Genomic DNA, 23,819 nt, shown 5'->3' with positions numbered 1-23,819 from the left:
AAATGTTTTACAGTTAAGAAAGTGCTGTGCATTAACACTGCAATGTTATAGAATTGTTGTTTTTATTGTAGTTAGTCGTTCAGTAACTCTGTTTGTTATATGTTAATTGTATTAATATTAAATGCTGTTAGAAAATGTTTTTCATATATCAGTGCACTGTATAATTATTGGGTAATTAGATTATATTTCGATTATATATATAAAAAAAATTGATTATTGCTTGTCGTGTAATAAGTCTGCAGATGATGTTTAGTATATAAAGTGCATTTGGATTTTATAAGCTAATGGCTGTTTCTTAACACTGGATCTTTCTCAAGGGGACCAAACCCTTATTTTTTATTTTATAGTTTAGCCATAGATTTATAGTAAACATAAATTAATGAATTCTACCTATGAATATGTAATTCTATGTATATTCTGTGGCTCATTTCGGAATAACTAGCATTCAACTCGCTACATTTTTACTATAAACTATTTTCATATGAAGAGGTTCAATAAATTGCAAGTTAAAAATGATCCCCGCCGACTGTCAAAGGGGAACCGTATATAAAGCATAACTCTACCGACAGATACGAATATTCTAAGTATATGGTTGTATACACATAGAATATTACTATTATTAAATATGATATTCAACAACAGTATAAATGCATGCAAATTCTACCTTCCTGTTTGTTACACTGTTTTGTGGCCGACTAACGCGGAAAAGCGGAACCAATTGTTGTCATGTGATTTGTAGTCAGGACATCATAGCTGACGGAGCAAATGTTTTGATCCTTGTTTCATGTTTTGACATGTTATTGCATTATTTTCAGAATGTATGCTGCCGCGACGGAGAGTTTAATAAAGCAGGCAAGGTACAATTGTTTCTTTTCGTAAAATGTTTACTGTTAAAAGCAGTATTCGTCACATTAATGGTCATTTGTAGTAGCCTATGAGTTAGACAAGTTCTTCTCCGTGACAAATCAGGTAATATGTTTAAATATATTTATTTCAGAGAAATAAAGGAGGAAGAGCTGCAGAGGTTCTGCGGGCGCATATGTAAGCTGCTCCACACTAAAGACGTTGGTGGAGACACAGTGGACTCCCTCCAGAGACTCAATCTGATCGTTTCTGCCACTAAATATGCGAGAGAGTGAGTCATGTTCATGTGAAATATATATGAACAGCGCATAGGCATGACACCTTTCGTTTGACCATTCAGAAGAGTGCAGAAAGGTGTATTTAGGAGCATTTTAAGTGTGTAATTGAACCCCTCCATCACCATCAGGCTCCCGTCAGATCTGGTGATGAAGCTGCAGACGGTTCTTCGGTCTTCATCATGTCCAGAGCAGCTTCAGGTTCTGTCCTCCTCTATCATCCGGGACAGCTTTCCTCCCAGTGTACACAGCCTGTGCTCTGATCTCAGTCCCGACAGCAGGACCTTCAGCCATGTGGCCAGTGTTGTTCTCGTTCAGGTGAGTCACATGCTGTTCATGATCAGCTCGAGTTCTTCATGAACACTGAACTAATCGCCTAAATGTCCTCAGGCTGGAAATAAAGAAGATGTGATGCCCCTTTGCCACCATTTGCTGAAAAGTCTCGAGTCTCGGCTGTCTGACGGACAGATATCCAGACATACGCTTCCCATTCTCTCTAAGATGATTACTGTCTATCCAGAGATTCTCACAGATGGTAATGTTGATCACATTTGTGAAACGCAATAGTATATTGGAAGTGTCTCTGGGAATTACAGTGGGGTCCTAATGTCAGAAGTAATGAAAAGCAGAAACAATGGATAAAAAAACATCTCAGTGATACACAATACTCCAGTCCATCAGGTAACGTTTTGTGAAGTGAAAAGCTGTGTGTTTGTAAGAAACGAATGCCTCATTGAGATGTTTTAACTTTAAAGCACTGCTTCTGGCCAAAAATACTGAGTCCATAATGAATAACAACGCTTCCTCCGGTGGAAAAAGTCCATCTGCTGTTGTCATCTCACATCAAAATCCACCAAGATATTTGTCTAGAACTGTCTAGGGCTGTTTTTACATTTAAACTGTGCTTTATCTGTGCATATTTCTCTCCTGATTCAGACTAGATTACTTATTCACTGAAGAAAGTCATATTTTGTATAAAAGTTTATTATAAACGTGCAGCTTTTTGCTTCACGAGATTCTAATTGATGGCCTGGAGTTGTGTGGATTATTGTGATGTTTCGTCACAGTAGAGGATTTGCTGGTGAGCAAGTAATATAATGTGTTTCCAAATCCGTTCCAATAAGATTTTCAAAATGCACCCACTCTATAGTTTGCTTCTTGTACACTGATAGGCATTATTGAAACACTGTAATCTGGAAAATGCAAAGACGTTAAAATGGATTATGTGCTCATTAAACCCAGATCAGGTGAATCTGGTCAGTCGTAAGTTGGTGGACTGGCTGCGTTATGCCAGCATGCAGCAGGGAGCCTCCATGTCTTCTGGGGGATTCTTCAGTGGATCCAGAACACGTCAGGTGGGGCATACTGCTTTTCTTCATTCGTCAGTACCTTCACCATCAACCGATTAGCTCAAGTTTATAAAGACACTGTTGAGTGACCTCAGTGAACTGACCATCACTTGTCAACATCTCTTCATCAGCCTGCTCCGCTGACGGAGGTGGACGGGGTGGTCATGGGTAACTTCTTCACTGTGCTGTGTGTGGGTCAGAGCTACACTGAGGACCAGTGGATGAATATGTACACTTTCTCTATGATCAAGAGTTGGCTTCTCACTTATGACACGGACAGGACGACGAACACAGATTCAGGTAGTCCAAACAGACGCTGTGGCACTAGGTTTGCTTTATGATCAGCGTTATGTTAATAGTACTTATATACTGTTAGATTACTGATTCATATTTTGGATTAGCTTTTATCTTCATATTATAATTTTTTGTCATTATTATATTAAATATTTGCTTTTTACTTAAATGATTTATATTTAATTTCGGCTTTATTTAAATGACCAGAAAATGAATGTAATGGTATCAACACTTTTCAAACTGTCCCGTGTAAGATACACGCTTCACTTAGTTAAGACATGTAACATGGGATTTTCATCTTTGCTAGCTCTTCTAAAAAAAACACAGGGCATTCATTCACAGCACCCAGGTAAGATGCAAGCGTTAAAGTCTGATATGATCAATCTACGACCAGTGTGCTTCTCTTTACTCCCCAATCAGAAACTCTCTATTACTGAATGACGTTGATCCATGATTCATAATTAACTGCTGTCTGTGTCAAATTGATTTTGATTCTACGGCTATTTTTGGAATGAATCGCTAGCATACTACTTATTCTCTAATGTGGATTATAAAGTTTATACAGCCTCCTATTATTATAAAATAGTGCAAGACACACAGTATAAAGCGAAAAGGGTTTAATGCTGCATTGCTCTCACATGACCTTATCATCTTTACTTTTGTGTGACATCCAGTTAATGAAGTCATAACCTTTAAACAAAAGTATGTTCTGGGTAATATGAATGAAAACAGGATGCACTACATTTGTCATGTGACTCACAGTTGTGCTGCTATACTGCCATCCACAGCTCCTCTCCCATGACTTCATGGGATATTAAAGTGTTCATTGGATGTCAGTCAGCTGTGTTACTGTTTTATGAATACTATGAATTTGGACATATACTGAAAAGCACGTAAGAATATATCTTGATAAAGTTTTCACTCTGTGTGCTCTTGTTTGTATACTTCACATTTGGGCATATGCAGTTATTCAGGAAATGTGCATAGTGTGCACACTATATAAACTACTAACAAAAATGGTACTATTGTAGTGCTAATTGTACAATATTAATTCCAAACATAGCCTGCGCGTCCTGTCCTGCATTGGCATTGGGTGCTGCCAGAGAGCTTGCTTGTTTAGATCCTCCTGGAGACGCTCTGGGTTTTGTAGTGTACTGTAATGTGCTGTTGCTGTTGCTGTTGGTGCAGATGATCGCTCGGAGGTGGACAGTTCAGTGATGTCCATGGTGTCGGCCACATCCTCTTCCAGCAGACTTCTTCCTCCTAAAGAGAGACTGCGAGAGAAGGCTTTTGAGTACTGCCAGCGTCTCATTGAACAGAGTGACCGGAGTGAGTGGATCAAAGATCTACTATTAGAGAATCTTTATACACTCTGCTGGTGAATATGTTGATGTATTTATCTCTTTTTTTTTTTACAACGTAGAAGCACTAAAGAAGGCAGACACAGAGCTACAGAAAGCAGTAAGTGCCACATACTTTACCACATAAATATTATCACAATTTAAAATAACAATCATTAATCCAGTCTTCAGTGTCGCATGAAATCGTTCTAATATGCTGATTTGCTACTCAAGAAACATTTCTTATTATTATCAATGAAAACAGTTCTGCTTCCTATTGTGTTGGTGGAAACTGATTCTTTTTTTCATCAGGCTCCTTTGAGGAAATTATGGTTTAAAAGAATAGCATTTATTTGAAATAGATATCTTGTACATAAAAGTCTTTACTGTCAGTTTTGCTGAATTCACTGCATTCTGACTGAAAATATTCAGTCTGGCTAAAGAAAAAAAAACAAAAAAGACTTACTGACCCCAAATAAATAAATTAAAATATCAAATAAGCAATATAAAAGAAGCACTCAGTATTTTTTCCTCATCAAAATGGTTTTATTTACAAAAAATTATTAGAACTTTAAAAAAATGTTTGAATCATTTCAAATAAAATGGGATCACACTGTTATTGATGAATCATGTCATGATTAAATGGCATATATGGATGCTGTCTGTTTATCTGTTGTACAGTGTATTGTTGAGTCAGTGTCAATAATGGACATCATCTGTGGTGAGGACCCGTCCTACGTGTACCGTGCCTTCCCCTGCATCAAAGCCTTGTATGGCAGACTGCACGGAGACCTTACATATGCTCGAGCCCTGCTGCCTATCGCTCAGTTCTACCTCAACCACAGTGAGTGACGCGGCCATTCAGTGGTGTATGGCTCTGATAGTGTGACGTTATGAATACATCTGTGTCCATATGCTGTAATATCAGGCGAGACAGCCGCAGTGGACTCGGAGGCGGTGTTCTGCCAACTCTTCAGCCACTGTCCCGCCGAGCAGTTCAACGACCCCATGCTCGCCTTTGAGTTTGTCCAGTTCTGTCTTCTCAACGCTAGCGTGCTGCAGGACAGAGTGCCCAACTACAGACAGAGCTTCCCAAACCTCCTCAAGGTGGACTGGTGGACTTCTATATTTAAAGAAATGTTTCTAAAATGTACTCATCCTGCATTCAAGATGTAAATAAATTTGTTTCGTTATCAAATTTAGCATTACGTCACTTGCTCACTAATGGACCCTCTGTAGTGAATGGGTGCCATCAGAGTTTTTATCCAGCTGATAAAAACATCACATCACAGTAACCCACTTGACTCCAGTCCATGAGAGTCCAAACATCTGATAAAATCATCACAATGATCCACAAGTAATCTTTATGACTCCATTCCTTTAAATAATGTCTTGTGAAGTCAAGTGAAAAACTGTGTCTTTATAAGAAGCAAACCAATCATTCGTCAACTATAAAACAAACACTCAGCTTTTCACTTCACAAGACATTATTTAAGAATGGAGTCATATAGATTACTTGTGGATTATTGTGATGTTTTTATCAGCTGTTTGGACTCTCATTCTGACGGCAGCCATTTCACTGCAGAGGATCCATTGGTGAGCAAGTCATGTAATGCTCAATTCTCCAAATCTGTTCCGATGAAGAAACAAACTCATCTTCATCTTGGATGCCTTGAAGTAGGGCTGCACGATTATGACAAAAATCATAATAGTCAATTATTCCCTTGAAATTGTAATTGCAACTGTTAATTACGATTATCAAAATTTAGATTGAATTATGTTTATACAGCGGTTCTCAATTCCAGTTCTCGCACCCCACTGTTTTGCACATTTTGTACGTCTCTCTTATTATCTACGAAGTGGACATCACAGGATATTCTGTGTGAAGACGCTGAGGACCGCAAATCTGTGAATGAATGTTCTGAAGTAAACTACAACAGATTTCACCCTGCTCAGGGAGTATGGAGCAATGAACACTGTGTAGAAATGCTGGCTGCATCCGAAAACTATGAGGCAATGAGGGAAGTCGTGGCTTGGTGGTTCGAGAGTTTGACTCCTAACCCTAAGGTTGTGGGTTTGAGTCTCGGGCTGGCAATACCATGACTTAGGTGTCCTTGAGCAAGGCACCGAACCCCCAACTGCTCCCTGAGCACCACAGCATAAATGGCTGCCCACTGCTCCGGGTGTGTGTTCACAGTGTGTGTGCACTTTGGACGGGTTAAATTCAGAACACAAATTCTGAGTATGGGTCACCATACTTGGTTGAATGTCACGTCACGTCACGTCAATGACTTTGCAGACAGCATTTTGCACAAACTCATGAAACTGAGTCAGTTCTGAGGCAGCATAACAGTTTAATAATATACAACAAAACAGAATGAGTTTTTGTTATTTAATTACTATCATAATGATTTCTCTCTAGAACATCAAAAATGCAAAAAGTTAGTCAGAAATATGAATTTACACACAGAATGGAACGCACACAGGATTGTGGGATATCAAAGGCAGCAAAGGATACATCTATGCTGCCTTCAAAATTCTAATTCAAAATGTCATCCATAATTGTAATTGATTATGCGATTAGAAATTCGATTAATTGTGCAGCACTACCTTGGGGGTAAAGTTTTCAACTCAATTTTCATTTTCTGGAGAACTGTTCCTTTGAATAGAAAACTATGAAGTGATTTTTTAAATATTTTTTTTCAATTTTCCCACCAGTTCTTGGCATGGAACAGTTCAGGATTGATTGCAGAGTTTGTGGAGCTGCTCCCATCACTGATCGCTCCAGATACAGCCATGGAGTTACTGCACACTATCCTGGATCTGCCCTGCTTAGCAGCAGCCCTGGACCTCCAGCAGAGGTACGTGACTTTACAGACTGCAGATCAGCGCTTAAACTAGAGTTGATTGTGATGTGAATTAACAATGCAATGCTGTTGCAGATCAGCGTGCTATCACGCTTCAGACCGTACCACGTGGGACCAGCAGGGGGCGAAGGTGGCCGCTTGTCTGGATGCCTTCCGCCAGCCGCTCTACAGGGGCCTCTTCCTCTACATCCTCAGACCTGAGGCCGGGACCGGAGACACAATAGACAGGTAATGCCTGCCAACTCATTTATAGAATATAATCTAGGAAGAATTCAGCAATTCAATTCCTAAATTTAAAATTGGGTAGCAGGATGCAGAATTTAAGGAGGTATAATTACAATCACATGTACATAATAACAATTATAAGTTTTGAGAAAATTCTGACCAAAACCTTTAAACGGTAGTGCATATAAAAATATGCTCTAATGGTTAAACTCACGGACCTGCAACCTTATAATTAGTAACCACTCCTACAGCACAAAAATGGCTTGCCACTATTCAAAATGAAGTGTGGGTGTTAAATGCCTGCTTACTCTAAACCTCTGAGTGTGATTGCCTCGTAGGTTAAAAATGCTTCATGAGATACTGGATGACATGGCGGAGAGTCCACGGGTTGTTCGGTGCGCTCAGGTCGTTCCTGTGCTTCTGCATGTGTACTTCAACACAGTCACTCAGGTGAGAGGCACAAATGAAAGGTCAGACCATTTAATAGCAAAAAAATGACTCCCATTTGCCTTCAGTATCATTTTGTACAAGCAATATGTGGAGGTCTCAGTTGTGCCATCTGTTTGTGTTTTTTTAATTCTATTTTATTGTGTTTTATAGAAAGCTGATGAGAAAATGATGAACCAGATGTTGCTTGTGCTGCTGGAGAGAAATAGCCTGCTCTACAACATCAAGACATTTAATGTTGAGGTCCAAAAGTGAGGCACTCTTTATTGGCAAAACCTCAATAAAGTGGCATGTTGTTATTCTTTTGAATTCAATTCTTATTTTAATTGATGGAGAGATACTCTGGGGACGCTAATGGGCTGATTGTTCAGTAATTCCTTGAATTAGTTGTACATTTCAGAATATTCAAATCTCTTTTAATTCTGCGTGTGTTAATGGTTGATTGTAGGGTGTTCAGCACCCATCTGCAGGCGCTGTGCAGACTCCGCCCACCACTGATTGTGGATCAGTCCAGAGAGATCCTGGAATTCGCAAGCTCTCCTGCCAACATTTACAGTAAAGAAGACTTCTACACACATGTGGTGAGCATCAGAAGTGAACTGTGGTTGTAAGTGTCATCACGCTGTACTTGAGGTGACTGTATTTGACGTTTATATGTAGGTGTGGGTCATTGGCGAGTATCTCTCCGTGTCCTACGATCCTCGCTGCACGGTGGAACTGATCACCTCTTTTTTTGAGAGTTTGGAGGCGGTGCTGTTTGAGATCACGCAGGTGCGACAGTCAGCCAGTCCTCCGAGCTTCTCCCCACGCCTCATCACCGTGCTCATGACCACCCTGGCCAAACTGGCCACACGCAGTCAGGATCTGATTCCCAGGTAGACCAGCCTGCTCCAACACTATAGTTTGTTCACAACAAATTATATCAAATATTGTGTACATACCCCTTTGATTTTAAAACTTTTGTCAAAATAAGAGGATCATAAAAATGATATGTTATTTTTTTTTAGTACTGGCTTGAATATTCTGTTTCACATCACAAATGTTTACACATAATCCAAAGAAAATAATAACTGAATTTACACAAATGAACCAGTTCAAAGGTTTGCATCCCCTTGAATCTGTAATAGTTGTTCATGAGTCCATTATTTGTCTTGAGCAGTTAAACTCATATATATACTGGTATGTCCATAAATGCAGTTATGTACCCTTATAATTCAAGATATTGGAAATTTTGTATCATATTTATATCATTTGATGAGCGATATCACACGAGTACTGTTTTTGTCCCGAATAGCATGAGCGTAAATGTGATTTTATACAACAGTTCAGTAAATACAATATTTTAAACACATTATTTGTTTTTGCTCAGTTTTGCAGACGTGAAACCACAGCAGAATTATTGTGCTTTTCAAAGCAAAGCTCAATTTCTGAATGAATCCACGTTTTGAATGAATAATTTAAACAAATATTCAGTGGCTCACTCATTTGACTTATTCATTAAGACATTTACTGCCACCTACTGGCAGTTTTAGTTTCTTCTTTAGAGTATCATTTCATTAAAAATAATTTTCTATCTACATATTAATAAACAACGAATTAAAGGAGTAGTTCAGTAGGAAAAAAATGTCTCAAATAAATAAATGTTCACCTTTTATTTGTATTTAGCCTTCATACAAACAAGAAATGTGAAATCACTGTCAAATAAACCTCTCATACTCAGCTTATTAATATTAATATTTTTAACTTCAAACTATAGGCTAACATACACTACCAGTCAAAAGTTTTTGAACAGTAAGATTTGTAAATATTTTTACTCTTTAAAATAACTGTTTTCTATTTGAAAATATAATTTATTCCTGTGATTTCAAAACTGAGCTTTAGCATCATTACTCCAGTCACGTGATCCTTCAGAAATCATTCTAATATTCTGATTCGCTGCTCAAAAAACAATTATTATTATTATGTTGAAAACAGCTGAGTGGAATTTATCAGGTTCCTTTGATGAACAGAAAGTTCAGAAGAACAGCATTTATCGGAAATGGAAATCTTTTGTAACATTATAAATCTCTTTATCATAACTTTTGATCAATTGAAAGCATCCTTGTTAAATGAAAGTAGTAATTTCTATTATTTAAATGAATATAAATAATTTAAAAAATCACATCACCTTTATTGAAAAAATATATATCGCCAAACATATTGATATTAAATTATTGTCCAGCCCTGTGCTCATGCAAGATTTCATGCTTTTCTCATGTAACTTTTGGACTTTTCCATATTTGTGATCATGTCTGCATTAGCCAGATTTTGTAAGCAAATAAAATTTTTCCCATCTCTCTCTTTCTCTCTCTCTCTAATAAATGATCATCAGCCATAACATAGAGAATAATTCAAATCCTGTATCAACTAATAGTTTTATATCTCTCTCCTTCTGTTTCTCTCAGAGTGTCACTTTGCCTGTCTAAGATGCGGACGTTTGCCCGTAGTGCTCCTGTAATGGCGTGCTACAGTGAGGAGGACACTGAGGAGATCATCACACGAGCCCATGAACTTATTAACTTGCTCAAGTTACCAAATGTAGCTCAGTTTGTTCTGGCCCCTTCAGCCGGAGGCGACGGCCCCCGCTGGCACCGAGACACCAACGCCTCACTTCCTCAGGGCATGAGAGCAGTCAGCGGGCTCCTCCACAGACATTCCAGCTTCCTGCCCACGTAAGCCAGTTCTAGGAAACCGTTTTCCAAATATCTGTGCAGAATACCAAGAGAGAGTTTCTGAAGGACACAAAGAGGGAGTGAAAGGGAATGTGAGAAACACCGGAGCAAAACAGAGAAGAGTTTCACTTCTGCTGATCACATGCTAGTCAGTCACAAGTGTATTCAAATAAACATCAAGACACAAGGGGATTGTGATTTCTTTCTTCATTTATTGAAATGGTTTTTAGAGACACATTTCTATCAATTTAAACATCCAGTGTGTTTATTCTCAGGTTGCATTTATTACTGACACTTATGATTAGTGTCAAAACTGTTAAAATACAGTTTAGATTTGGTCCTTCTGATTAAAAGTCTACGAAACTTATGGTGCAAAAGAATTGACCATTTAAATGAAATCTGACGATACAGATGTCTCAGGTTCTTACTGGCATATTAATGCACCATTATGACAAAATGAGTAAAAAGCTGTTTTACATTCAAAGTGCTTAAAAACATACTCTTTCATGTCTGAGCAGTCCTGGCTAAATGTGTCAGTAGGTAAAAGAGTCATGGAAAGAACTGCTGGAGTTATTCATTGAACTGAGCACAGATGGGAACACGTGAAGAACTTACACACAACAAAATCTGCAATTATTAAACCATTATGATTAACTGTTAACTAAAAGTGACTATTTAGTTGCAAGAATTTCCTCAAGGTTTATAGTTTTATTAGACCTTGAGCTAAGTCTTATTGGGTTGTACCATATTTTCCAGACTATAAGTCGCACTTTTTTTCATAGTTTAGCTGGTCCTGCGACTTATAGTCAGGTGTGACTTATTTATCAAAAATAATTTGACATGAACAAAGAGAAAACATTACCGTCTCCGGCCGCGAGAGGGCGCTCTATGCTGCTCAGTGCTCCTGTATTCTACAGGTATTCTAGCGCCCTCTCGCGGCTGTAGACGGTAATGCCTTCTCTTGGCTCTTGGTTCTAAATGAATGTGATTTATGGTCCAGTGTGACTTATGTTTTTTTTTTCATCATGACGTATTTTTGGACTGATGCAACTTATACACAGGTGCGACTTATAGTCCGAAAAATACGGTACTAAAAACATCATTCATGAAGGCTAGTTTCCATGTGAGCTTCTGTGCATGGCTCGCTCCCAATAACGAATCAAATGGCTCTGTGGGAGCTAAACTTTCATGTGGATGATAATTTGGTGCTGATTTGCTGATCAAGAAACATTTTTATGATCAATAATAAAGTGTTGCTTTATATTTTTGTGGAAACTGATTACCTCTCATAGGTTCAGGGTAAGATTTAAAAAAATAAAAACAACTAAAAAAAATAGGGAGAGAATGGCAATACATTTCTAAAACCTTCAATTCATCAAAGAATCCTGAAAAAAATGCATCTCAGTTTTCACAAAAAAATATTAAGCAGCAAAGCTTTGAGAATAATAATAATAATAACCAATTTTATTAATTGAGCACAAATAATTATTATTAAATTATTACATTATTCTGCTTGTTGCCAATGAATCTCAATACATTAGTCACAAGCACAGTCTGATTATGGGAGTTCATATCAAGGCAGTAGACCGCTCCGTTAAAGGATGTGGAATGTTATTCATGTTTTCTGTATTATACACACATTTTCCCTGTAAACACTGACAGCTGATACAGTACATTATGTCAACAGGTTAAGACCACATCTGCAAAAATAGACTGGCCAGTTAACAGAAATCCTTCTATAGAAAAATATATTTTAGACCAACAGTACTGGAATGTGCCCATCTATGATTAATATAGAGGGATGCAAAGGCAGCACATGATCAAATACACTGTCTTTTACAGCTCAACAAACCCTGTATGTGTCATATCTTTTACATCTGTCACCTGGATATTTTTTATTTGGCTGGTCCCCGTTGTATACAAGTACCTCCAGATGGCATAATAGTGTATGCCTGCCCCCACTGCCACGAAGACGTGCCAGATGGCATGAGCGAATGGGATGAGGCCATCACTCTTGAAGAAGACAATTCCCAGGCAGTAGAAGACTCCGCCCACTGACAGCTCTAATATGCCCTCTCTGATAGGCTGAAATAATGTGTTCAGTTTAAACAGGTCACCCTCCCACAGATAAAATACACAAGGGACACTGTACAAAAACTGTCCCATTTGTTTCTCTTGTATGCATTTGTAAAAAATAATAATAATAATAATAACTTGACGTCACCAATCCATTACTAACTCTTTAACATTTTACAAATATGCACATATTCTGATACAAATGTATGATTTGATACATAAAATATAAACGTGAAAGTGTGTGTGCATGCATATATATATATATATATATATATATATATATATATATATATATATATATATGAATGGTAATAACAGGAAGGATACTTGTGGATAAATCTTTAAATAGTGAACAAATAAAAATAATTTATATTTAAGTAAGTTGTAAGTTACAATTGAATTAGGTCATATACAGTAGTAAACAAATGATTAAATTATTTTTCCAAGAAGCACCCTGTAGAACCACAAGGCTTGTACAAAAGTAATGTAATGTCAACCCTTTCTGAGGGCATAAATATATCCCAACCTATTTATTAAAATGCATTAATTTAGCACAGTGTTTGTCTGATAGGATGTTTTAAATCCTCATAAGATTCATCAGGAAAGGCACCTGATTCATTGAATGACTTAATGACTTGTGGCGGGTTGCGTAAACTGCTTAGACTAGGGTTAAAAAGTTAGTCATCTCATTTATTTTCTCCAAGACTGGTCATAACTTTTAAAGTCAGCTACAAAAAGGTAGATTGGTCTAAAGTGAATCCAGAAAGTAAGACTGATTGGCCCTTGGCTAACTGCTGGTTGGTCAAACTAGTGCCTATGTTTATGCAACTGGCCCCAGGTCTCACATGGGAAAATAAAAACCTACTTCAGTTGCAAAGAATACTTGATATTAACAACGCTAGCTAACAGAGATGTTGTAAAATATAAATAAGCTGCTCAGGGCATCTCAAAAGCCTCCATTAGTGTATTTATGAACGCATGTATAGGTTTCAGTCACACATACCATTGACAGAAGAACAACTGCAGGAACAGCTCCCATGGCGGTGTAGCACAGTAAGTCTAATATCTTGTTCCTAAAACACAACACAGCCATTTTAAAGATTTTCTGATGCTAATATTCACTTGCATTGTTTGATGCATTCATAATGCAAATGCTTGGCAAACTAACAAGCACAGACAGCATTTTTACACAATTTTGGATGTTTACTACCCCATCAGTTTCTGAGAGTTATTATTATTATCCTCTACATCCTCAAAAAAGTGGGCACCTACTTCTCATGAAAGAAGAAGACATAGGCAGAGCCAGCGCAGGCCATGATCCACACCAACCAGCGCATGTGCACAGCCCAGGGTCCTAGTTCCCTCAGGTTCAGCCTGCAACACAACACATCCACTTACACGACACTCAACCCTGCGTAGCTGGAAAACACACACACATCACATACTCACCAGGGTGCATAAGATGCAGCTATAAAGAAATATATCACCATCCTGTCGCACATGTGGAATCGCTGCTCCACCTTCCTGTTACAGCAAGAAAATATAATAAAAACCACTCTCCCTTTTTATAGTTTGCATTTAAATCTTTGCTGTGGCTTGTATCTTTCTGACCTACACTTCTGTTTAAAAGTGAGTCTTATGATATCTGGGATTCATGTGTTTGGTTAGAAATACAGTATAAGCAGTAATACTGTGTATAATTTAAAATAACCCATTTGAATATAATTAACAATGTTATTTTTTTCCTGTGATGGTAAAGCTGAATTTTCAGCATCATTACTCCAGTCTTCAGTGTTGCATGATCCTTCAGAAATCATTCTAATATGCTGATTTGATCTTCTAAATCAGGGGTGTCACAAATCAGTTCCGGGAGGAAACGAGGATCCAGCTAATCAGGTCATTCAGGCTCTTTTGAAAACTACATTATGTGTGCTGGAGCAGGGTTAGAACCAAACTCTGACACCCCTGTTCTAAATGAAGAAAGGTATGTAGGTGACTCCAGTGAAGCATGTTGCAACCCATTTATACAGATTCGATCCTGTTTTTTCTTAATGAGACTTTTTTTTGTTCTTTTTCCCGTATGTGTTATTTGGAATGGGCAGGGTCATGACTGAATGACAGGCGGATGAATAGAGATCCAAAGTTCATTCGTAATGTTTCCACTAAATCTGCATTTACAGCTGGCACTTCCTCCTAGCACAGAATATGCAAATGTACTAAAGCCTTAACAACATTTCACATTATAGATTAAATATTGCACCATAGACATACGAAAAGTGTGTACTATATTCCAGTAAATTTACAATGGTGCTGCTAGCGTAGCGTGAAGCTACTCTTTATCTAGGAAGAGTCATCATAAGCTATTTAACAATCAGACATCTGTATGCATGCAGATGACATTTGACTACTCTTTGTTTTCTGTAAATTCAGGGCTTGGCTGTCAACACGGCGGGTGGAAATAATTAATTTCAGATGGCGTCTGTTGTCATGCAAGGGTTTTAAAATTAGGAGAAACGCAAAGCAATTGCATAAATGCAATATTCTACTTTTTGCAGCTAAATTATGTTTGTATTGTATGGAAGACAGGAAACCTGCCTAATTAACTTATGAAATCCGTTTGTTTCACATCTTAAAGCAATTTATAATGAGTGTGTGTTTAGCTATTCTTGAATCCCCTTAGAAGGAAACATGTTGCATGCACTTTTTTTTCTTTAGTTCACAAAGAGTGAACATGCTTTTTTTTTTCAGTGTCAGTATTTTTAATTAAAATGTATGTGAATGTACATGCGAAAGTATAGATCTTAGGTGCTGCCGAGGTCCTTTACTGTCTGTTTTAAAATAAAATAGAAGTATATTTGAAGAAAGCCTTTAAAACATTCGAACTTTTTAAAATAATGGATTATATATCATTGCTCCGTTATGACTTACCTGAGATGACTTTTCTTCCAGGACACCGTGTGGAACATGGTGGACATGATGAACAGCCCAGACAGACCCGTCCCATACATCCATGCAGAGATGGTCTCCCACCGGTCATCAGAGAGGAGGTACAACACAGAGCTGCCCAGGATACTGGGAATGATCCAGAACTGAACAGAAGACAAAATATCTTTCTTTTTTTGTATATTCTCAATATACTACTTGAGTGTGTATGCATTAAAGCAGTGTTTAAGAGCCAAGACCAGCCCATGTGAGTTTGAGTCAAGAACAAGATCAGAAGAGGGTTGAATCTGAATCAAGAACAAGTATTGCTGTGGACTAGTATTGGTCTTGCATGTGGATTAAGACCAAGAACATGATAATATGGCCTTGGACCTGATGACCAAGACCATACACTATTGTTTAAGACTGAAAGACCAAGACTGTGAAGATAAGGTCTTGGACTCGATGATGGCGAGTCGAGAATAATTCTTCATGGTCTTGGTCTTGTGATGCGGAAAATGCGGAATCCGGTCATAAAAACAGAATTTACTATAATGTGGAATGTCACAGAATTTTCCAAATATTGGATGACTAAATCAAAAGTAGGTCAGTACACTTAAATCAAAACGCAATACGGACTAGTGTTGTGAGTATTAAGTCGCAAAAATATTATTTAAATATGAATGTTCTGTGTGTGAAAAAAATGGCGCAGACATGCGGTTTTGTTCAGTGTTGCCTAATAATTTTCAAAGAAAGTTGCAAAAGGAAGGTTGATTTGTTGCGAAATAACGCTGTGATCCAGTTTGCTATTTGGATTACTGTAATTACATCTGAAAAATGGCAAATTCTAATATTTGTAGCCTGACCAACCCTCCTTCCATCTGTGTCTGATTGAATCTTCTGAACATATCCAACAAGCTCTACTGGTTTTCTGCAGAAGACTTACCGGTATAAAAAAAAAAAAGAAGGTAATAACCAAAACCAGCAAAAGCAGTCTGACAAAATTACATTATCGACAACTATACACCATACGTTTTCACGTATGTTTCCATAAGTTTTGTTGACTTTAATTTGTAGACATCAGAAAGGTAGATGCACAGTATTCTTGAGCATTTACTCCACAGCCAAACGACAATACATTGGTGCAAAGAGGATTTGGTGTGTGGTCAATGTCTCATGCTGAAGCGTGCCAGATGTGGTGCTCTGAGAGGCATGGATTAGAGAGCAGGATGTTATCCAAACAGCATCATGAAGCAAGACCATACCAAACATGCCCATAAAAAACATAATCCAAGATCAGAAGCAACGGTGAAAAAGAACTGAATCAAGCAAATGACAGTATTAAGAAGACTACTTGATGACTGTGACCTAATGGTATTGTTCAATGATTTTGTCCCTGTATATCCTTAAAGTATTGTTCTTTGTTAAACAGTATTACATCACACAATCTCTGTGCTCTTTTTGTGACCTTGGCGATCCTTCTGTGTCAAAGGACAATGGCATCCAAGCCTTCCCTCTTGAAAACACCCACTCCTTCACAAAACCAGAGGTCTGTATACTAAATGTTGACCAACCCATCCAGTTTGTCATCTCACGCACTGTTATTAAGCACTTTATTTTCAGTGATGTTTCTTCAGCATATTGTTTTTAGCTGCTCAGAGCTCTGCGTGAGATAAGAAGTAGGTGTCCACTTACTCCATGGGTGGCACAGTTGGCAGCATGCTCGTACTCAGTTGGCTGGTATCTCTTGCTAGATGGGACTCGGTTGTTCATAAACCTAAAAATAAATGTATTAATTAAATACATTTTGTGACTGAAGGTAGGGCTTCTCTCTCTCTCTCTCTCTCTCTCTCTCTCTCTCTCTTCATTTAAAATACAATACATTCATTAGAAGCAATTTATATGCACTGTCATCCTTGTCAAATTCTATTAACTTTTTCAAGAATATATAGACTGGATTTATGCAAATAAAAGGTTTATTTATTATTTTTATTTTTTTTAAGATCTACACTCATATAGACTTCCATTCAAAATGTTTGGGGTGGTAATATTTTTTTAATATCTTTTCTCCAGTCTTCAGTGTCACATGATCCTTCAGGATTCATTCTAATACTGATTTGCTGCTCGAGAAACATTTCTAATTATCGATAATGAAAACAGTTGTGCTGCTTCATATTTTTGTGAAAACGATATATTTTTCTCTTGTTTTTTTGTTTTGTTTTGTTTTTTGATTCTTTGATGAATACAAAGTTCAAAAGAACAGCATTTGTCTTAAGTTGTTTATTACATTATAAATGACTTTACTGTCACATTAATGCATCGATTTAATGTCTTTGGTGAATAGAACTCTCCCCATTTGACCCCATTTCTCACGCATCTCATTTTTAGGGCTTTATTAACATGTACACCTACCCCAACCATAAACATACCTTTGCAGCAGGATAAATACATTGTTGGTAGCATAATCTGATAGCTAGCATTATTTGTCAGAACACATGTTGCTACCTGTAAGCGACAGGCAGCTGTCTACGCCCTCGGGCTTTGAGGCGGGGCCTCCATAACCGTAACACTGTATAGCCTCATTGTTCGTTGGATATACTTGATTTATCACCTGCAATTAAACCAATTAATGTTGCCATTTCAAAGCAGGTCCTGACTTTTGAATGTTTGCTGTGATCAGTTTTGCCAAGGTCTACTTTAACACTGTTGCCTTGGGTTAAAACGACCCCAACAACGTGATATTTAGCCCCTGTAATGCAAATTTTACCAGAGGAATCAAGTCAAAACACTTGTATGTTATCCCCTGAATGCGATTTTTAGTGGGGGATCCCACTTGAATTGCGATTGGCCCAGTTTTGAGTATGGCTGAGACGAACACTGAACACATCCTTGAGGTCCTGCGAAGCAAACGGCTAATATAGCTCCTAATGCAGGTGTGTGAGTTGTCGTTATCGATTTTGAAGTGATTGCACTTTAAAAGAGTGTGAGCACCATTCTGAATTTGCACGTACAATGAATGACATTGCCCATTACCGAAAACAAAAGTTTATTCAAGTAGTTTACTTCTTAATGGAAAGTATGCTTTTAGTTTACTTTTTATGTACTTCTTAGAAAAAGGCTTTATGTACTTCACAGAAATATACTTTAAATGACATTTAAGTATACTTTACTTATACTTACAAAAAGTCTAGGTATATTTGAGCTATACTCCTAGAATCTGTGTTTTCATTATTATACAGTAGAGGGCGCTAGTACACATCTTCTGCACAGAATTTCCAAAAAAATACAAGTGAAGAAGAAAAAAAAACACCAGATACTAGAACGTGTAATCTAACATGATCATCTGACATTAAACAGCATCAAAACTGTGACGTTATGGAATAAAATGACCACTGAAGAGATAATAATTACAGTCAAGCTTAAGTGTGTTGATCGACTATATGTTTTGATTATCATTATGAATCCAATTCATAGTTTTTTCAGCTTTTTGTTTAAAATTGTATTTCTTTATTTTTTATTAAACTTACGCACATTAAAGTGTTTACAAAAAAGAATGCATGAAGCTAGAATAAAATGTTTTTGTTTACAAGCAGATACCCTGTTCTTTATTTGGATGTTTTGTATGTTCAGATATTCATACAACAAATATATACACATTAAAACCTAAACATGGACATAGTAGTATACTTAAAGTTTGATGTAAAGTTCACTTAAATGAAACTTATGAGTAAACTTGCAGAATAAAACTACTAAACTAGTAGTTAACTGAGACTATACTTCAAAGTGTACAAAGTATCTAATATGTAAACTATCAGTATACCTATAAGTTCACTTTTAATATAATTGCAGTACAAACTACTTTTATATACTAGGAAGTGGGCCAATTAAGTCCCAAGGAGTATACTTCTAGAACACTGATATTTGTATACTTGCTACATAAAGTATACTTAACAAAATAAAGTTTGTATTAAAAGTCAAAAAGCAAACACACTAGAACAATTTTTAATGTTTAAAAGGGGGGGATGCTCCATTTGTATGCATATCTTCTAAATTCTGCTAATTGCTGCTCATTCAGTTTCAACTGACTAGAAATTAACTTATTTTCTGCTTAGGGATTGTCTTTCACTTCCACTTGATTTGTGTACTGTATAGATTGATTGAATGGGTGGGGGAAATCCTGCCCATACCCAGCTAGTAAAAAATTATAAAAGCAATGATGTTCATTTACTGAAGAGGAACTGTTAGGAACTGTGAATAAATTATTGCAAAATAATAATAATATGGCTATAATAACATCCTCAACCAATGACAAAGATATTACCTTATATAAAGTTAGATTAATATGAACATACAGTACTGGTCAAAATGTTTTTTTTTTTGTTTGTTGTTTTTTTTTAAAGTGTCTATTTTGCTCATCAAGTCTGCATTTATTGAATCAAAAATGCAGGACAAAACACTAATATTCAGCAAGGATCTGTTAAATTGATAAAAAGTGATATTAATGTTATAAAAGATTTCTTTTAATTTTTGCTATTTAATTTTTTTTAATTTTTCTTTTAATAACTTTTTAATCATCAAAAAAGTACTGTGATACTGGAGAAAAGTATAATAGGTCATAAAATAAATATTAAGCAGCACAACTGTTTCTTACATTGATAATAAATCAGCAAATTAGAATGATTTCTGAGGGATCATGTGACACTGAAGACTGGAGCAATGACTGCTGAAATATCAGCTTTGACATCACAGGAATAAATTATATTTAAAGCATAGTAAAATAAAAATAAAAATATTATTTTAAATTGTAACAATATTTCAAAATAGAACTGCTTTTTGTGTATTTTTGATCAAATAAATGGAGGCTTGATGAGGATAAGAGACTTCTTTCAAAAACATGAAAAATAGTAATGTGTCCAAATGTTTGACCGGTACTGTATGAGTAAAAGTATACAAAATATGAATTAAATGTTGTATAAATAAAAAGGTTAGGAATAATATTTGTTTCAAGTGCATGAATTTTGCCTAGGTCCTCCAAATGTCTAGAGCCGGCCCTGGATCTGATGCCACAGAAACAGCAGAACAATGTTAGAGGTTATAGTCCTTTTCATTTCAGAGGTTAATTCAGATATATGTAACACATTAAGGATAAAAAAAGCATATAATGTTCAAGATCAAGAGCATTAGATAAACCTTAAGGATATAATATGCATTCGGATCACATTTTCAGAATTTTGTTATATTGCATGGTTGCCTAGCATCTGTAACTATAACGACGAAGCTAATCCTGTTCAGAATGAGGTCTTTTATGCAACTTACATTGAGCTGCCTATGTATCGAGAGATGATGTCATAGTCTCCTTGCCAACCCAAGTCTTGGGATTTTCTTTTTTATTTCCCCCCAAACACTCTTTATCTGTGTGGTTTAATTAATGTGCTTGAAGACACAGGGAAGTGGGCTACACTGCTTGCAGAATAAACCAGCCAAACTCAGGAAACCATCTTACTTTGCTTCTCAGTTAAATATCTTGATTATAGTGTATTTCAAGCAGTAAACAGATTGATTGACTTCAGTTGCAGTCTTGTCCTTTTTTTTAAAAAAAAAAATCTTAATTTCTATTTGAATATAAATATTTGCTGTTGGGATTTATTTTTTTTCATTAAGCAATTAAAAATCTTTAAAAAAAAAGTGTGGTGTGGTGTGATCCAGGTGTGATGTAGGAACTGCATTCCCAGTCATTGAATTATAATGCATGAATGCAACAGAGCTCCAGACTGTGCCTTTAAGCAACTTATTTATTGGGTATAGTGTCACTTTTCATATCATAATATTTTTTACTATATTCAGGAAAAATATTTACTCTGAGCACTGCAGGCCATCCTGTTCATTATTATGAATAAGTTTAATAAATTAATGTTTGGCAACACTACAGGGTTCAGCACCCGGTGTGTCCATGCTTGGCCTTTATAAAAGGAATTACTTTTATATGATGGCATCTGGGGATAAACTGGAAAGATCAATGCTATTATATATAACTCTCTCTCTCTCTCTCTCTCTCTCTCTCTCTCTCTCTCTCTCTCTCTCTCTCTATCTATCTATCTATCTATCTATCTATCTATATATATATATATATATATATATATATATATATATATATATATATATCCTTTCATATGCTCCAGCTTCATAAAGTTTGGTTCTTCTATGAGCACAGACGATTTACTGAGTGATGTATTTGTTGAGTGTAACAATCGCAGATGACAGAGGCTGAAATATCCCATCCAAAAACTAAATTTGCACTCAAATGGCCACAATGCAAGTTTCTTGTCGCTGAAACAAGGAGAATCCAAACCCAGGAGTCACAAGGGTCAAAAATACACACAGTCCAACTAATTGTACTGTACTTTAGAAGAGGAGATTGAAAGGGAACTGTGTCTGACCTTTCTGGGAAGATTCTGGAGAATTAAATCAAGGGTATCAGGTGCTGACTGGAGTTTATGACTCCAGTTATCTGGAAATAAGAAGAAACACTGCATCTAGGTATAATACAGTTTAACTAAAGTCACCATTTTTAGCCACTGTTCTTTGGTTAAAGGAACAGTTCACCCCAAAATTTAAAGAAATGTATATTTTAACTTTAAACCATTGCTTCTGGCCAAAATACAACAACAGTTTTCCATAACAATGCTTCCTCCAGTGAAAAAGTAAATCCGCTGATTTCCATTCACATCAAAATCTGCCAACATATTTGATTAGAAATCTTTTGGACTGTGCTTGATCTGTCTATATTTCTCTCCTGATTCAGACAAGACAACTTTTCACAGGAGAAAGCAATGTTATGGACAGAAGACTGGAGAATTTTAGTAGCAAGCAACAGTATAAAGTTCAAACTTCTTTATGGATTTGTTTCTTACCCATTGACTGCAGAGGATCCATTGGTGAGTAAGTGATATAATGCTTAAATTTTCCAAATCAGAGAAATTTGTAGATGAATAAACAACCTCACCTACATCTTGGATGGCCTGATGTACATTTTCAATAAATTGAACTGTTTCATAATGCAAAGCAAGTTGTGGGAGTATAAATCAAAAGTGTTTTATGTGTGTTTTTTACACATATATTTAGCATTGAGATGCTCTTAAAATGCTCACATGAGATAAAAGAGGGAACAAAAACAGCATTTGCACATAATCTAGTCAACATCCTCTGGGGCAAAGATCTTAAAAGACAAACACAAGGCCTGCTTATGTTTGCCAAGTATGTGACCTGACATTGACATCTTGTCATCACACAAAACTATCAACACATTTACAGTATCTGTATGTCCTACTGAAAAAAAAAATATTTGGAAAATGTTCTTATTAATAAAGTTTATGTTATCCAAAACTTTATTGTTGGAAAGTCACGTTGAATTACAATTTATGGGAATCATGAGAGTTTAATACTAAGAATTCGGTCATTTCACAAAGACAATATAAGTCAAGTGAATAATTATTTTTCTTTATTTTTTTATTTTTGGGGAATAAATTCATATAATGAATTTACATTTGTGTAGAATAAATATAGGTATTATAATGTACATTATCTAAAATTTACGATTTTTTTTAAAACAAAAACCAATATGTTTAACGCTAGACCTGTTTTTTTTCCCCTGTTTTTTTTAGCTAATGTTGCAATCTATTTCTATTCATTGTGTCTGTGTAATGGTCTGCAGGAAATCCTCCCTAAAGGCAAGTTGCAACAGTGCAAAAATAAAATGAAAGTAGAAGTTGACAGAACCTCAATATTTTCTCCATGAATAAACACACCTTGGCTCGCGCTGTTTTATTTTGTGTTCTTAAGCAGACCTTATTCTCTTTTCAATAGGCTACTGGTTTTCTGTTATTAACATAGGACAAAAAACAAGTGTAAAAGCCAAACATTTTTTCAATAATATTAAGAAAAAAATGTTATTAAGTTTTTTTTTTTGTTTTTTTAGATAATTTACCTGCTGAACTTCGTCCTCCTAAAATCCATACTGTACATATTTGAACATGTTCGCAGGGGAACTTGCTCCTGGGTAGACAGACTGAATACTCCCAGTGACAGCGACGAGCAAACTCCGGATGACTCGGTGCGTCCCAAACTTCGAAGGAAGCAGTACACAGCCTCTACGAGTACATGAACACTGGCGCTGCTCAGCGCGCGCTCGGGAGCTGAACTGCGAGAAACGGCCGCGAGGCGGTGACCGCGGATTTGATTTGTCTCGCGACTCCTCTCTCTGTCGGCAATGCCGATGTGCTATGCCTGCGCTCAATGCCCTCCCCTCCACTTCACTTCCTTCCAAGTAAACTGTAATGTAAAACATGTAGCGGATCTGCCTAAGAAAGACTTATTTAGAATTACCTAAACAAACTAGCTTCTCTAAGACCCGACACATGCACGCTATTTTGTGACCTAATTTTTATTTAAT

General features: G+C 36.6%; 2 protein-coding genes across 6 annotated transcripts; one reads left to right on the top strand and one right to left on the bottom strand.

The window, feature by feature from the left end:
* Positions 1 to 679: 679 nt before the first annotated feature.
* Positions 680 to 10,559, top strand: LOC127952092 (AP-5 complex subunit zeta-1). Of its 2 annotated transcripts, XM_052550377.1 has the most exons (18): positions 689 to 857; positions 998 to 1,135; positions 1,271 to 1,457; positions 1,530 to 1,674; positions 2,382 to 2,494; positions 2,620 to 2,788; positions 3,090 to 3,131; positions 3,971 to 4,111; positions 4,206 to 4,243; positions 4,804 to 4,966; positions 5,051 to 5,229; positions 6,841 to 6,983; positions 7,065 to 7,217; positions 7,553 to 7,664; positions 7,815 to 7,912; positions 8,110 to 8,242; positions 8,322 to 8,536; positions 10,106 to 10,559. In XM_052550377.1, the coding sequence occupies exons 1-18, from the start codon at positions 817 to 819 to the stop codon at positions 10,374 to 10,376; spliced, it is 2,481 nt and encodes an 826-aa protein (XP_052406337.1). In that variant the 5' UTR covers positions 689 to 816; the 3' UTR covers positions 10,377 to 10,559. The 2 variants fall into 2 exon arrangements, with proteins under 2 accessions (XP_052406342.1, XP_052406337.1); XM_052550382.1 differs by lacking the exon at positions 3,090 to 3,131 and having other exon boundaries at positions 680 to 857.
* LOC127952112 (monocyte to macrophage differentiation factor 2-like) lies at positions 9,295 to 23,656 on the bottom strand. 4 transcript variants are annotated; one of them, XM_052550426.1, is made up of 9 exons: positions 23,355 to 23,656; positions 23,176 to 23,245; positions 21,808 to 21,878; positions 17,066 to 17,147; positions 15,377 to 15,537; positions 13,898 to 13,972; positions 13,721 to 13,822; positions 13,452 to 13,521; positions 10,565 to 12,457 (listed from the first exon to the last, which is right to left on the bottom strand). In XM_052550426.1, exons 4-9 carry the CDS (start codon positions 17,141 to 17,143, stop codon positions 12,209 to 12,211), a joined length of 735 nt encoding a protein of 244 aa, XP_052406386.1. In that variant the 5' UTR covers positions 17,144 to 17,147; positions 21,808 to 21,878; positions 23,176 to 23,245; positions 23,355 to 23,656; the 3' UTR covers positions 10,565 to 12,208. The 4 variants fall into 4 exon arrangements, with proteins under 4 accessions (XP_052406377.1, XP_052406386.1, XP_052406394.1 ...); XM_052550417.1 differs by lacking the exons at positions 21,808 to 21,878; positions 23,176 to 23,245 and adding an exon at positions 9,295 to 10,432 and having other exon boundaries at positions 12,300 to 12,457; XM_052550434.1 differs by lacking the exon at positions 23,176 to 23,245.
* Between the last annotated feature and the right edge of the window lie 163 nt (positions 23,657 to 23,819).

Source organism: Carassius gibelio, chromosome A3 (assembly GCF_023724105.1).
Source record: "Carassius gibelio isolate Cgi1373 ecotype wild population from Czech Republic chromosome A3, carGib1.2-hapl.c, whole genome shotgun sequence".
Lineage (NCBI taxonomy): Eukaryota > Metazoa > Chordata > Actinopteri > Cypriniformes > Cyprinidae > Carassius > Carassius gibelio.
The sequence above is the reverse complement of the archived record's forward strand: the minus strand, read 5'-3'. Positions and strand labels throughout refer to the sequence as shown.

What these genes read in the sequence shown, in the direction of transcription:
- LOC127952092 (XM_052550377.1), top strand. Translation starts at nt 817, where the DNA reads ATGTATGCTGCCGCGACGGAGAGTTTAATAAAGCAGGCAAG. An exon ending in GACGACGAACACAGATTCAG is followed by an intron (nt 2,789 to 3,089) that starts GTAGTCCAAACA and finishes CATCTTTGCTAG; the next exon opens with CTCTTCTAAAAAAAACACAG. An exon ending in AAGACTTCTACACACATGTG is followed by an intron (nt 8,243 to 8,321) that starts GTGAGCATCAGA and finishes GTTTATATGTAG; the next exon opens with GTGTGGGTCATTGGCGAGTA.
- LOC127952112 (XM_052550408.1), bottom strand. Translation starts at nt 23,392, where the DNA reads ATGTACAGTATGGATTTTAGGAGGACGAAGTTCAGCAG. An exon ending in CCAACTGTGCCACCCATGGA is followed by an intron (nt 15,538 to 17,065) that starts GTAAGTGGACAC and finishes TCTTCTGTTCAG; the next exon opens with TTCTGGATCATTCCCAGTAT. An exon ending in CAGTTGTTCTTCTGTCAATG is followed by an intron (nt 12,458 to 13,451) that starts GTATGTGTGACT and finishes ACATTATTTCAG; the next exon opens with CCTATCAGAGAGGGCATATT.